This window comes from Somniosus microcephalus, unplaced genomic scaffold (assembly GCF_052327205.1).
Source record: "Somniosus microcephalus isolate GS21.2 unplaced genomic scaffold, FLI_Smic_1.0 unresolved_chr9, whole genome shotgun sequence".
In the NCBI taxonomy this organism is placed as follows: Eukaryota; Metazoa; Chordata; class Chondrichthyes; order Squaliformes; family Somniosidae; genus Somniosus; species Somniosus microcephalus.
Genome location: NW_028225187.1, coordinates 37303698 through 37318769, shown reverse-complemented (window position 1 = coordinate 37318769; position 15072 = coordinate 37303698). Strand labels below are relative to the sequence as shown.

Genomic DNA, 15072 nt, shown 5'->3' with positions numbered 1-15072 from the left:
ATTCTCCTTTTCAGCCGAGGACCAGGCCCTTGTGATCCCAGGCAAGTTTCCACACCGCCTGTGGCCCTGGTATCCGTGAGCCATTACGCTGCCCTCTGCCTCGAGTCATGAGACTGTAACTCTGTGCAGCCTGGCTGGCAGCAGTTAATTTTATAATTTGTTCGTGTGTCGGAGGCATGCTCCAGAGGTATGCCTCCGATCGCAATTTCTAGCCCAAAAGTTCTATAAACATTTCAGACTTGATTCAATTGTAGCACTCTAGATATGCTTTCAAGTCCCATTCAGGACATAAGCCCATAATTTAGGGTGACACTCCAGTGCAGTACTGAGGGAGGGCTACACTTTCAGAGGTGCTCTCCTTCAGTTGAGATATTAAACCGAGGCCGCACCTGTCCTCTCAGGTGGATGTGATAGATCCGATCCAATTATTCAAAAATTAGTAGCAGAGCTTTCCCATGAGGCCTGATCAAAATTAATTCCTCAACAAACATCAGCAAAACAGATTATTTGGTCATTACCTAATTGCTTGCATGTGCTATTGACCTGGTTAGGAAGTTGGCTGAGCAGCAGGAGACAGGCAGTAGGGGGCAAGGTATTGATTTGGATAGAGAACTGGTTGGCAGAAAGAAAGCAAAGAGTTGGAATAAACAGGTCTTTTTCCGAGTGGCAGGCAGTGACTAGTTGGGTACCGCAGGAATCGGTCCTTGGACCCCAGCTATTCCCAATATATATTAATGATCTGGACAAGGGAGCTAGATGTAATATCTCCAAGTTTGCAGAAGACACAAAGCTGGGTGGGCGTGTGTGCTGTGAGGAGGATGCCGAGAAACTCCAGGATGATTTGGAGAGGTTGGGTGATTGGGCAGAAGCATGGCAGATGCAATATAACGTGGATAAATGTAAGGTTATCCACTTTGGTGTCAAAAACAGGAAGGCAGTTTAGTATCTGAATGGCATAGATTGGGAGAAGGGGAAGTGCAACGAGACCTGGGTGTCCTTGTGCACCAGTCGCTGAAGGTAAGCATGCAGGTGCAGCAGGCGGTTAAGAAGGCAAATGGTATATTGGCCTTCATAGTGAGAGGGTTTGAGTACAGGAACAAGGATGTCTTGCTGCAGTTCTACAGGGCCTTGTGAGACGACATCTTGTGTATTGTGTGCAGTTTTTGTCGCCTTATCTGAGGAAGGATGTTCTTGCCATGGAGGGAGTGCAGCGAAGATTCACCAGACTGATACCTGGGATGGCAGGAATGACGTATGAGGAGAGATTGGGTCGATTGGGCTTGCAGTCGCTGGAATTTAGAAGAATGAGAGGGGATCTCATTGAAACTTATACAATTCTGACAGGACTGGACAGACGAGATGCAGGAAGGATGTTCCCAATGGCGGGGGAGTCCAGAACCAGGGGTCACAGTCTTAGGATAAGGGGTAGATCATTTAGGACAGAGATGAGGAGGCATTTCTTCACCCAGAGAGTGGTGAACCTGTGGAATTCTCTACCACAGAGGGCAGTAGAGGCAAATTCATTAAATATATTCAAGAAGGAGCTGGATATATTTCTTAAGGCGAAAGGGATCCAGGGGTATGGGGAGAAAGCAGGGACCGTGTACTGAAATTGGATGATCAGCCATGATCGCATTGAATGGCGGAGCAGGTTAGAAGGGCCGAATGGCCTACTCCTGCTCCTATCGTCTATGTTTCTATGTTTCTAAATGGATTTCAATGTAGCAAATGTGAGCTCATCCACCGTGGACATTAAAAGGATTGAACAGGGTACTCTCTAATTGGTTGAAAGCTAAAAACAGTGGAAGTCCAAAGAGACCTGAGGTTCCAGGTACATAGATCATTAAAATGTCATGAACAGGTACAGAAAACAAACAAAAAGTCTAATGGAATGCTGGCCTTTATATCTAGAGTCCTAGAATGCAAGGGGCTAGAAATTGTACCGCAGCTATACAAAGCCCAGGTTAGAACATACCAGGAGCACTGTGAGCAGTTCTGGGCTCCAATCCTTAGGAAGGATATACTGGCCTTGGAGGGAGTGCAGCGTAGGTTTGCTAGAGTGATGTCCAGACTTCAAGGGTTAAGTCATGAGTAGAGATTACACAAATTAGGGTTGTATTCCCTAGAATTTAGAAGGTTAAGAGGTGATTCAAGCAAAGTTTTCAAGATATCAAGGGGAACAGATAGGGTAGATACAGAAAAACTATTTCCACTGATTGGACATTCTCGGATTGGGGGCATAGTCTAAAAAATAGAGCCAGGCCTTTCAGGATTGAAATTAGGAAACACTTCTACACATAAACGGTGGTAGAAGTTTGGAACTCACTCCCACAAATGGCAATCGATGCTCGGTCAATTGTTAATTTTAAATCTGAGATTGATAGCTTTCTGTTAACCAAAGGTATTAGACGATATGATCCAAAGGCAGGTATATGGAGTAAGTTCGCAGATCAACCGTGATCTCATTGAATGGCGGAGCAGGTCAAGGGGCTGAATAGCCTACTCCTGTGGGGTCGTAATGTGTGCAAATTGGCATCCGTGCGACTTTACATTACAACATTGAATACAACTATAAATTAGTTAAATGGCAGTAGGCCGGCTTTGGACTTCCTGAGGTCGTGCATATCGCTTTATATAAGCATAGCAACATAGAAACATAGAAGAGAGGAGCAGGAGTAGGCCATTCCGCCCCTCGAGCCTGCTCCCCCATTCAATGCGATCATGGCTGATCATCCAAATTCATACCTGGTCCCTGCCTTCTCCCCATACCCCTTCATCCCTTTAACCTTAAGAGATATATCCAACTCCTTCTGGAATATATTTAATGAATTGGCCTCTACTGCCTTCTGTGGTAGAGAATTCCACAGGTTCACCACTCTCTGGGTGAAGAAATTCCTCCTCATTTCTGTCCCGGCAGACTGGAAAACTGCTAATGTAACACCCTTATTTAAAAAGTGCAGTAGACAGAAGGCTGGAAACTATAGACCGGTTAGCCTAACATCTGTGGTAGGTAAAATTTTTGAGTCCATTATTAAGGAGACAGTAACAGGACATTTGGATAATCATAATTTAATAGGACAAAGTCAGCATGGTTTTATGAAGGGGAAGTCCTGTTTGACAAATTTGCTGGAGTTCTTTGAGGAAGTAACATATAGGGTGGATAAAGGGAAACCAGTGGACGTAGTGTATTTAGACTTCCAAAAGGCATTTGACAAGGTGCCACACAAAAGATTATTGCTTAAGATAAAAAATCACGGGAATGGTGGTAATATTCTGGCATGGATAGAGGATTCGCTATCTAACAGAAGGCAGAGAGTTGGGATAAATGGTTCATTCTCAGACTGGCAATCAGTAACTAGTGGTGTTCCACAGGGGTCAGTGCTGGGTCCCCAACACTTTACAATCTATATTAACGATTTGGAGGAGGGGAACATGTGTAACATATCAAAGTTTGCAGATGATACTAAGATTGGAGGGAAAGTAGTGAGTGAGGAGGACATAAAAAACCTGCAAGGGGACATAGGCAGGCTAAGTAAGTGGGCAGAGATTTGGCAGATGGAATACAATACTGGAAAGTGTGAGGTTATGCACTTTGGCAGGAAAAATCATAGAGCAAGTTATTATCTTAATGGCTAGAAACTGGAAAGTACTGAAGTACAAAGGGATCTGGGGGTCCTGGTGCACGATACTCAAAAGGTTTGTAGGCTGGTGCAGCAAGTAATTAAGAAGGCCAATGGAATGTTGGCTTTCATTGCTAGGGGGATAGAATATAAAAATAGGGAGGTATTGCTTCAGTTGTACAAGGTATTGGTGAGACCGCACCTGGAATACTGCATACAGTTTTGGTGTCCATACTTAAGAAAGGACATACTTGCTCTCGAATCAGTGCAAAGAAGGTTCACTCGGTTAATCCCGGGGATGAGGGGATGGACATCTGAAGAGAGGTTGAGTAGATTAGGACTCTACTCATTGGAGTTCAGAAGAATGAGAGGCGATCATATTGAAACATGTAACATTGTGAAGGGGTTGGATCGGGTGGATGCGGGGAGGATGTTCCCGATAATGGGTGAAAATAGAACTAGGGGGCATAATCTTTAAATAAGGGGTTGCTCTTTCAAAACTGAGATGAGGAGGAACTACTTCACTCAGAGGGTGGTAGGTCCATGGAATATGCTGCCCCAAAAAGCTGTAGAAGCTACATCATTACATAAATTTAAAACAGAAATAGACGGTTTGCTAGAAGTAAAGGGAATTAAGGGTTACGAGGAGCGGGCAGGAATTTGGACATGAGTCTAGTTTCGAATCGGTCATGGCCCTGTGGGTAGCGGAGCAGGCCCAGGGGCCGTGTAGCCTGATCCTGCGCCTATTTCGTGTGTCTAATTCTGTTAGATTCAGGAGATGGTTCTGTGATAGTGGATTGGTGGTTAGGATCAGATCAGCCATGATCTTATTGAATGGCGGAGCAGGCTCAAGGGGCCGATTGGCCTACTCCAGCTCCTATTTCTTATGTCCTTATGTAAATGGCTTTCCCCTTATCCTTAGACTGTGACCCCTGTTTCTGGACTCCCCGACCATCGGGAACATCCTTCCTGCATCTAGTCTGTCCAGTCCTGACAGAATTGTATAAGTTTCAATGAAATTGCAAAGAATTTCATCCTGATTGTTGTTTTATTTCTTTTGTTAGTGATTAACATAGGCCACCACCAGGATAGACAGAAAATAGTCACTTTGAAAATATATTGCCAAAATGTAAGTTGTAATGTTTAAATGGGTCTTTATTAGTAACCACCTTTACAAAATCTTTTAATGCTACTCACCTTCCACAGTTATCTGCACCGGATCACTGCTTGGGGACATTTGTGCTTTCTTGTCTATCATTGTTTGATCATTGCACTGCATGTGCACTTTCCAGTGTCATTTGTGCTCATGGTTGTGATGATGAAGGTTTCTGCATGCTCCGATGCTGAGACATTCCTTTGGCGAATGTGATTCGCCCCATCCTCTCTTTATAAATAATATCTGCCACCAGGGTAACGCGTGAGACCACTGCAGGTGATCATTACATTCTCTCCCACTGTAACTACACCAGCCGTGGGGCCCATGGAGATTGTAGGCTTCGGGAGTTGGTCTGCAATGCACAGGAAGAGTAAAGATGAGCAGCAAGCCCTCGGGAAAGAGAGTGTTCAACATGAATGACTTCCAAATGAATGATCTAGAAGATCTCGGCTAGCTACAAAGAGCTCAAATCAAATTAATCCCCAGGGATAGATGGTGTTTATGACAGAGTATGACAAATAGCTCTATTTAGTACTGTAATCATGGAAAACATTAATTCACCTATATATATGTGATCTCCCTCTAAAAACAAATACAAATTCAGGTTAAATTGATCTCGGGTCAATGATAGAAAAACCAAGTAAACGGCAGTTATCGGAGATAAGCAGGAGAAGGTCCTCCTAGCTAGCCTTCTTATATTGGCAGCAGTAGCATAGTGTTTATGGTTAATGAACTAGTAAGACGGAGGCCTGAGTTCCCAATCCCACCAGGGTAGCGGGGAACTTTTAACTCAGTTCATTAAATAGATCTTGAGTTAAAAAGCCAGTTTCAGTAATGGTAAAGTTAAGGCACATGGGATTGGGGGCAAGATACAGACTTGGATAGAGAATTGGTTGGCAGACAGGAAGCAAAGAGTTGGAATGAACGGATCTTTTACTGAGTGGGAGGCAGTGACTAGTGGGGTACCGCAGGGATTTGTTGCCAGGACCCCAGTTATTCACAATATATATTAATGATCTGGACGAGGGAACTAGATGTAATATCTCCAAGTTTGCAGACGACTCAAAGCTGGGTGGGCGTGTGTGCTGTGAGGATGATGCTGAGAAACTCCAGTATGATTTGGACAGGTTGGGTGACTGGGCAGATGCATGGCAAATGCAGTGTAATGTGGATAAATGCGAGGTTATCCACTTCGGTGGCAAAAACAGGAAGGCACATTATTATCTGAACAGCAATAGATTGGGAGAAGGGGAAGTGCAACGATACCTGGGTGTCCTTGTGCACCAGTCGCTGAAGGTAAGCATGCAGGTGCAGCAGGCAGTTAAGAAGGCAAATGGTATGTTGGCCTTCATATCGAGAGGATTCGAATACAGGAGCAAGGATCTCTTGCTGAGTTGTACAGGGCTTTGGTGAGACCACACCTTGAGTATTGTTTGCAGTTTTGGTCCCCTTATCTGAGGAAGGATGTTCTTGCCATGAAGGGAGTGCAGCGAAGATTCACCAGGCTGATACCTGGGATGTCAGGAATGAAGTATAAGGAGAGATTGGGTCGATTGGGCTTATACTCACAGGAGTTCAGAAGAGTGAGAGGGGATCTCATTGAAACTTATAAAATTCTAACAGGACTAGACATACTAGGTGCAGGAAGGATGGTCCTGATGGAGGGGGAGTCCAGAACCAAGGGCCACAGTCTAAAGATAAGGGACAAGCCATTTATGAGTGAGATGAGGAGGAATTTCTTTACCCAGAGACTGGTGAACCTGTGGAATTCTCAACCACAGATGGCGGTTGAGGCCAATTCTTTAAATATATTCAAGAAGGAGTTAGATATATTTCTTAAGGCTAAAGGGATCAAGGGATATGGGGAGAAGGCAGGGACAGGGTACTGAGTTTGGATGATCAGCCATGATGTCATTAAATGGCGGAGCAGGCTCGAGGGGCCGAATGGCCTACTCCTGCTCTTATCTTCTATGTTTCTATATTTCTATCTAACTACATGAAACTAACGGTTTGTCACAGAAACCCATTTGGCTCACAAATGTCGTTTAGGGTAAGAAATCTGCCATCCTTACACGGTCTGGCCTATATGTGACTCCAGGCCCACAGTAATGTGCTTGACTCTTAAATGCCCTCTGAAATGCCCTAGCAAGCCATTTGGACCAAACATCTACCAAGAACAGCGGTTAAAGCAGCGAATTTTAACTTTGAGCCAAGACATGCTTGATTTCCCGTTCTACTGAATCATTCGAAATTGGCCATTTTACGCCATTGCACCCAGTAAAATAATCTCCACAGAGTGATCAACGCACCAACCCAACTTCCAGGTATATTATTGTAGGTTCCGATGCATCTGGGTTGCACTATGCTGATCAGTTCAAAATAACTTATTGTTGCCTCAATGCTCGAGATGCACGTTTCATGTCACAACCGTTATAAGCGGAGATAATTTATTCATTGAAATTGATGTGGTATCATCAAATATTTTTTAAAGCTCAGCTTTCAATAAATATTTGCATCAAATATTTCACTGTTAAAGGTATATGACGATGGTTTCTTACCTACTACGACTAGCTGCACCGGTTTGCTTAGTGCTGAAACTATCATAACCCCATTGAGGCGTTTTACATACTTGCAATGATAGTTCGCTGTATCAGTTATCCTTGCCTTGTGGATGACAAATGTCGTGTTGTAAGTATCCTAGGGTTTGTAGCGGAAATCCAATATTATTTGCTCTTTGAAGAATAAATGTCTGAAACCTGGAATTCGAGTCTTGCAAACAAATGTAACGCTTTCTCCACATATAACCATACCCGGTGGAGGGACCAAGTAGAGCGTCGGCTTGGGAACAACGTCTAATTAACATGGATTTAAAGGCACATTATTAATTCATGCTCAGGTAACTGATTTTGCAGCTTTTTGAAAATTCAGCTACCTATGCGTGAGGCGATGCTCCACAGATTCCGGAAAACAAATGTACTTTATCAATGTGACTGTTGTAAACTTATACGCACAGGGGTAGCACTAATTATTTCACAATGAGCACAAACATAATGGCCCAGAAATTCGGGTCGGGGGCTTCCCGAGGTTACCTGCACTTACCTAGCATGCCGGCCATTGTGTTGTGCGCCCGCGTCGGATTCCGATCCTGGGCCTCCTCCAACTGCCGGCGCGCAGTGCTTCCGTATCCCAGGGGCGCAATTAATTTGTTGCGTCCCCTGGGATCACGTGGGCCATGCAGAGCCAGTGGTAGCAGGGAATGCTTCATTCATAAGTTTGACAGGAAGAGCTGTCAAACCTATAAATACTTTAAGCCCCAAAACATCACTAAAACCTCAAATAAATGTTTTAAAAATCATATTCTTAAAATAAACTATAAATTACATGAAATAACTATTTTAAACAATAATTTAATTTTTAGTAAAAATAATTAAATTTTCTAACGGGGCTAAAAATAAACTTACCTTTCTTTAAAGTATTTAAAAATAATAAACCTGTGGAAATTTTTTTTTAATTTTACTTAATTCACCACTTACCTTGTTAAAAGCAGGCCTTGCACCTGCTTTTTAAAAGTGTAACTGCTGGAGACTTACCCTCCCGGAGAAACCTGTAGGTTCGATGCACACGCGCTGCCTCTCCGGTGCATGCATTCGACTTCTGAACCCCTTCTTCCAAGGGAACAGAAGTGCCGGTTTCCTGCGCATGCACAGTGCATGCATAAAACCGGCACTTTCCTTAGGCCTATGCATGAATACCCCGTGCATACTCACGTGTTGGGACCCGAATTTCTGGGCCATTTATCAAATTAAAAACAGAAAATGCTGGAAATACTCAGCAGGTCAGGCAGAAACTGTGGAGAGTGTAGTGTATGTACCTTTAAGACAGAACTACTTTTACAGCTCCTGTATACTGTAGTACCGGCAGTGACCACACCGGTATATAAGCTTTGCGCATGCCTCTGTACCCCCACTCTAGAGATTACCCTCCTCCAGTATAGACCTGTTATTTGTTAATGTACAGCATTCGTGTGATTATTTATCCATTGAACTACGGATCCAACAGTGGTGACGAGTGTCGATTCAAATCTAACTGCAACATAAAAGAAAGAAATAAAAAATAGTCGAGGCCAGGAACACGGGCGTCGACCATGAGCAACCGCCCAGCAGTCAGGCAGAGATCCAACTTCGCAGGGGAGGCTGGGGAGAGCCGGACATGGTTCCCCAGCCAAAACTAGCAGTAAGAGACCGATGACAGGTCCAGCGCAGACCCTTCCCCAGAAGCGGAGGCTGGAGCCGACCGACGGCGGAGAGAGAGATGAGCAGCATCGACGGGGTAAGACAGAGGGTGAAGAGCGCAGGGCGCAGCCGGGGGTTGAACACCGAGCGGCGTCGAGGAAAATAAAACAAACCGGAGAGAGAGAGGGGGTAAGAAATAGCCGGGTTCTAGAATGAGCAGCGCCGAAAAATATCAAAAGAAGAACGCGCAGAGCACAGCCAGGGATCACAGACTGAACAGGGTCCACGGGGCGAAGAAAGGGGAGACGCCATTGAGCCACGGACAAGAAGGAAGTGCGCGGGAGGCGCCATTGAGCTGCGGAGAAGCAGGGAGAGCGCGGGAGACGCCATTGAGCCGCAGAGAAGCAGGGAGAGAGCGGGAGACGCCATTGAGCCGCGGAGAAGAAGGAAGAGCATGGGAGACGCCATTTTGAGAAGCCGCAGCGGAGAAGAAGGGCATGCGCTGGAAGGAAGGAAAGCGCGGCAGACGCCATTTTGCTGCAGTGGAGAAGATGGGGAAATGCGGGAGGCGCCATTGGTGATACTTAACGCACACCCAAGGATGTCGAAGAGTGGCAGTATCTCTACGTTCGACAATGAAGTCGAAGATTGAGCGACATATGTGGAACGTATTGAGGTATACTGCAGGGTGAATGAAGTGCCAGATGCTAATAAAGCACTGGTTCTGTTAAATTCCATTGGTGCAAAAACTTTTGGTTACTGCAAAATCTAATAACCTCAGAGAAGCCGGTAAACAAGAATTTTGAAAGCATAGTAGAAATCCTACAGGACCACTTACACCCCACACCGCTGCTGATAGCAGAACGATTTAATTCCATAAAAGGAACCAACACAAAGATGAAAGCAATGCTGAGTACCTAACGGAACTGCGCAAGCTATCAAAACACTGCCAGTTTGGAGCAGGACTAGCAGACACGTTAAGGGACAAGTTTGTGTGTGGGCTACAAAGTGAAGGAACCCAGAAATGGCTTCTATCAGAAAAGGACATTACGCTGGACAAAGCTTTCGGTATGGCAGTATCACACGAAGCAGCCACAAGGGGCGCTGCAGAGATACAACGGAGACCGCAAGAATATGGCACCAATGAAATGTCCTATGGAACAGGGAAGTGCTATCGCTGCGGCAGAACAACAGATGACCAGAAAGATTGTTGGTTCAAGGACCAACTGTGCAGACAGTGTGGGAAAGCAGGACATATAGCAAGAGTCTGCAGGTCTGGGAAGAAAAAAACAGTAAGAAATCTCCACAGGAGAAGTACAAAAAGGTACACCAGGTGATGGACAGTGGTGCAGACGAACAGAAAAGTGACACAGACTCTGGAAACAAGGAGCAGGGTTGTCTGAAACTACATAAGGTAACCGAAATGGAGGATCACCAGACTATCTGGGTTACACTCAAGATAGACGGAGTCCAAGTGGAAATGTAATTGGACACAGGATCAGCTCTAACAGTCATAAATCAAAGAGACTACAAGTGGCTATTTTCACACATACCCTTGAAAGCTACAGAGATTGTCTTGAAGACGTATACGGGGCAAAAAGTCTGCCCCAAAGGAAAAATAAGGGTGAAAAAGACATAAAAAAGCCAGGAAATACCTAAAATGGATATATATGTATTGCCAAATGGAGGACCACCACTGCTAGGACGTGAATGGATCTGGAAGATACAATTAGATGGAATTCCATACAGGCACTGAAGGTTGAGGCCAAAAAGGATGATGACGTCACACCTGGACGACTGTCAAAAATGCTAACTGACGCAAAAGAAGTGTTCCAGGAGGGACTAGGAACACTAAAAGGAATAACAGCAACGATTAAAAAAGAGGAAAATGCAAGCCCATAGTTTCTGATGGATAGACCACTGCATTATGCGATCAGACCAGCTGTTGAAGCAGAGCTGGAAGGGTTGGAACGTTCAGGAGTACTGTCCAAATTGGACTGGAGCGAGTGGGCTCCACCCATCGTTCCTGTAATGAAGAGGTCGTTGAGTAATACGCCTGGGGAACCAATGAAGGTCCGCATCTGTGGGGATTTTAAGGTGACAGTGAACCCAGTCCTTCACACGGTGCAATATCCGCTTCCACGAATTGAGGATATTTTTGCCTCGCTCTCTGGAGGTAAACGCTTCACCAAAATTGATCTAGCCCAGGCATACTTGCAAATGGAGGTAGAAGAAGCTTTGAATCATTACCTTACGATGAACACTCATAAAGGTCTCTATCAATATAACCGGCTGGTGTTTGGAGTAGCCTCGGCTCTGGCTATCTGGCAAAGGGCGATGGATCAGGTCCTGTAAGGGATGCCAGGGACCCAGTGATATTTGGACGACATCTTGGTCACGGGCGAAAATGACGGTGATCACCTCGCCAACTTGGAGAAGGTGCTCACCAGATTAAAGGAGTATCGGCTACAAGCTAATCGCCACAAGTGCGAGTTTTTCCAGAAACAGATCTCGTTTTGTGGCCACGTCATCGATGAAGAGGGGTTACACAAGTCCCCTGACAAGATTGATGCAGTAGTCAAGGCTACAGCACCGGAAAATGTGTCACAACTGAGGTCGTTCCTCGGGCTGGTAAACTATTACCACAAGTTCTTACCAAATTTGTCTACGGTATTACACCCGCTGAACACCCTACTGCAAACAGGGGTACCATGGAAGTGGGGTGACGAACGTAGACGAGCTTTCCAGAAGTGTAAAGAATTGATCACATCAAAAGAGGTGTTGGCCCATTTCAACCCAGCACTACCAATTCGTTTGGCATGTGATGCATCACCCTACGGTATTGGAGCGGTGCTGTCGCACAAATGCCCAGACGGGTTGGAGAGGCCAGTAGCCTTTGCGTCTCGGTCACTAACCTCAGCCGAGCGCAACTATGCCCAGATTGACAGGGAGGCCCTCAGCCTAGTATGGGGAGTCAAAAAATTCAACCACATGGGCATGGGCAGAAGTTCACCTTGCTGACTGACCACCAACCACTTGTCTCCATCTTTAATCCTAAGAAGGGCGTTCCAGTAATGACTGCACAGCGGTTACAAAGATGGTCCCTGTTTCAAGGGGCGAATCAATATGAAATAGAATATAAAGGCACGAAACAGCATGGGAACGCTGATGGGCTACCGCGCCTGCCACTCCCTACTGTGGAGGAAGCACCAGCAGTGGATCCTATCGAAATATTTTATTCATCGATAATTGAACGATTGCCAGTAACAAACGCGGATATAGAGAACGAGACCCGCAATGATCCGATGCTGTCATGGGTATATGAATTGATGGTGAGGGGATGGCCAACACATGGCGACTCACTGTTGCCATCATTCTCATCCAGAAGAGAACAGCTGTCAGTATGCCAGGGGACATTGATGTTTGGATCCAGAGTGGTGATTCCACCCAAGTTAAGGGAGAGAATGCTAAATGAGCTGCATGAAGGTCATCTGGGGGGAGTGAAAATTAAAAGCCTTGCTAGGGCTTATGTGTGGTGGCTGGAAATCGATCAACAAATCGAAGACCTAACCAAGAGCTGCTTAGGATGCCAGAAGGTCCAAAATGCACCACCACATGCCCCTCTACACCACTGGGAGTGGCCCTCCTCTCCATGGCAATGGGTGCATATTGATTTCGCTGGTCCATTCATGGAGTCAATGTTCTTAATAGCAGTGGATGCTCATTCAAAGTGGCCTGAGGTGATAAAAATGTCTTCAACCACTACAGAGTAAACGATTGCAGTCCGACGGACCATAATTGCCAGAAACGGTTTGCCAGAGCAGATTTGCTCTGATAATGGACCAAAGTTTGTGTCCGACGAGTTCCAAAAATTCATGAAAAGGAATGGGGTAAGGCATTACACATCCGCCCCATATCATCCAGCCACAAATGGATTGGCTGAGAGGTTCGTACAAACCTTTAAGAAGGCGATAAAGGCCATGTGCGACGATGAAATTCCATTACAGTATAAGATGAACAATTTCTTATTAGCCTACCGAAACGCGACACATGCCGTTACCAACCAGACATCGGCCATGATATTCTTTAGCCGAAGGTTGAGATCTCATCTGGACTTGCTCACACCAAATGTGCGAAGAAATGTTGAGGACAAACAATTCCAGCACATCAATGAGAAGCCGACAAGGAGTTTCAATGTAGGGCAACCAGTCTTGGCCCGTGACTATCGAACAGAGAAGTGTCAACCCGGAACGATATGTACAAGGCAGGGGCCATTGATGTACACAGTGGATTTCGGGGAGAACATTGTGAGATGCCACGTCGATCAGATCTTAGCATCACAGGAACGTGTCAACCCCATGTCTCGAGTACCTGGGGATGAACCCGACATACCGGTAGTATCTACTTCAGACCCAGTAGCAGTGGAACCCGATGAACTACCCGATGAAAAGGGGTCAGAATCGCCTCTGCACCAAGAGCAAGAACCTCTGGAAAGGCGCTATCCCGAAAGGGTCAGGAAGCCGCCCCAAATATTGAATCTATAAATGGACGTTTGTTGTTTAATGTACATGTAAAAATGTTAATTGTTATTTGAATATTAGGGGGTATTATTAATCTAAAAGGGGAGGAATTGTAGTGTATGTGCCTTTAAGTCAGAACTACTTTTACAGCTCCTGTATACTGCAGTATCGGCAGTGACCACACCGGTATATAAGCTTTGCGCATGCCTCTGTTCCCCCAGTCTAGAGATTACCCTCCTCCAGTAAAGACCTGTTATTTGATAATGTACAGCATCCGTGTGATTATTTATCCATTGAACCACGGATCCAACAGAGAGAGAAACACAGTTCACGTTTCAGATCGATGACCCTTCGTCAGAAATGGGAAAAGCTGAAGATGGAACAGGTTTTTAGCAAGTGCAGGGGCAGGGAAAGTGGGAAGGGGAGTAAAGAACAAAAGGGAAGGTCTGTGATAGGATGGAAGGCAGGAGAGATTAAGAGACATTAAGAGATGGTGCAAGGCAAAAGGAGATGGTAATAGGACAAGTTAAGGAACAGAGAAACATAGCAACATGGAAGATAGGAGCAGGAGTAGGCCATTCGGCCACTCGAGACTGTTCCGCCATTTAATGAGATCATGGCGTCTCTTCCAAATTCAGTGCCCTGTCCCTGCTTTCTCCCCATATCCCTTGATCCCTTTAGTCTTAAATAAAATATCTAACTCCTCCTGCAATATATTTAATAAGTTGGCCTCAAATGCCTTCTGTGGTAGAGAATTCCACAGCTTCACCGTTCTCTGGGTGAAGAAATTCCTCCTCATCTCTCTCCTAAATGGTTTACCCCTTATCCTTAGACTGTGACCCCTGGTTCTGGACTCCCCCGCCATCAGGAACATCCTTCGTGCATCTAGTCTGTCTACTCCGGTTAGAATTTTATAAGTTTCAATTAGTTCCCCTCTCATTTTTCTAAACTCAACGAATATAAGCCTAATCGACCCAATCTCTCCTCATAAGTCATTCCTGCCATCGTAGGTATCAGTCTGGTGAATCTTCGCTGCACTCCCTCCATGGCAAGAACATCCTTCCTCAGATAAGGCGAACAGAACTGCACACAATACTCAAGGTGTGGTCTCACCAAGGCCTTGTACAATTGCAGCAAGACATCCTTGTGCCCGTACTCAAACCCTCTCGCTACGAAGGCCAACATACCATTTGCCTTCTTAACCGCCTGCTGCACCTGCATGCTTACCGTCAATGACTGGTGCACAAGGACACCCAGGTCTCGTTGCAGTTCCCCTTCTTCCAATATATTGCCGTTCAGATAATAATCTGCCTTCCTTTTTTTGCCACCGAAGTGGCTCTAGTTGAAGTGTAAGTGGCACTGGCAGAATGAAAGACAGTTGCCATGTGAGAGAGAAATATATAAAGAAATAAAAGGAAAAAAAGAATAGGGGCAGAGAATATGGCCTGAAATTGTTGAACTCTATGTTGAGTCCAGAAGGCTGTAAATTAAGAATTGTTAGTGACCATGCATTGACATGTGAAGCTGTTTCCATTTATCATTGA

At 45.2% G+C, this 15072-nt stretch overlaps 1 protein-coding gene across 1 annotated transcript in view; it reads right to left on the bottom strand.

Moving 5' to 3' along the window:
* Window positions 1-4878, bottom strand: part of LOC147085079 (immunoglobulin superfamily member 1-like) — a 153554-nt gene extending 148676 nt beyond the window's left edge. The window contains exon 1 of the mRNA XM_085979424.1: window positions 4818-4878. Within this exon, the coding sequence (XP_085835550.1) occupies window positions 4818-4878 (61 nt within the window). The remainder of the gene's footprint in view (window positions 1-4817) is intronic.
* Between the last annotated feature and the right edge of the window lie 10194 nt (window positions 4879-15072).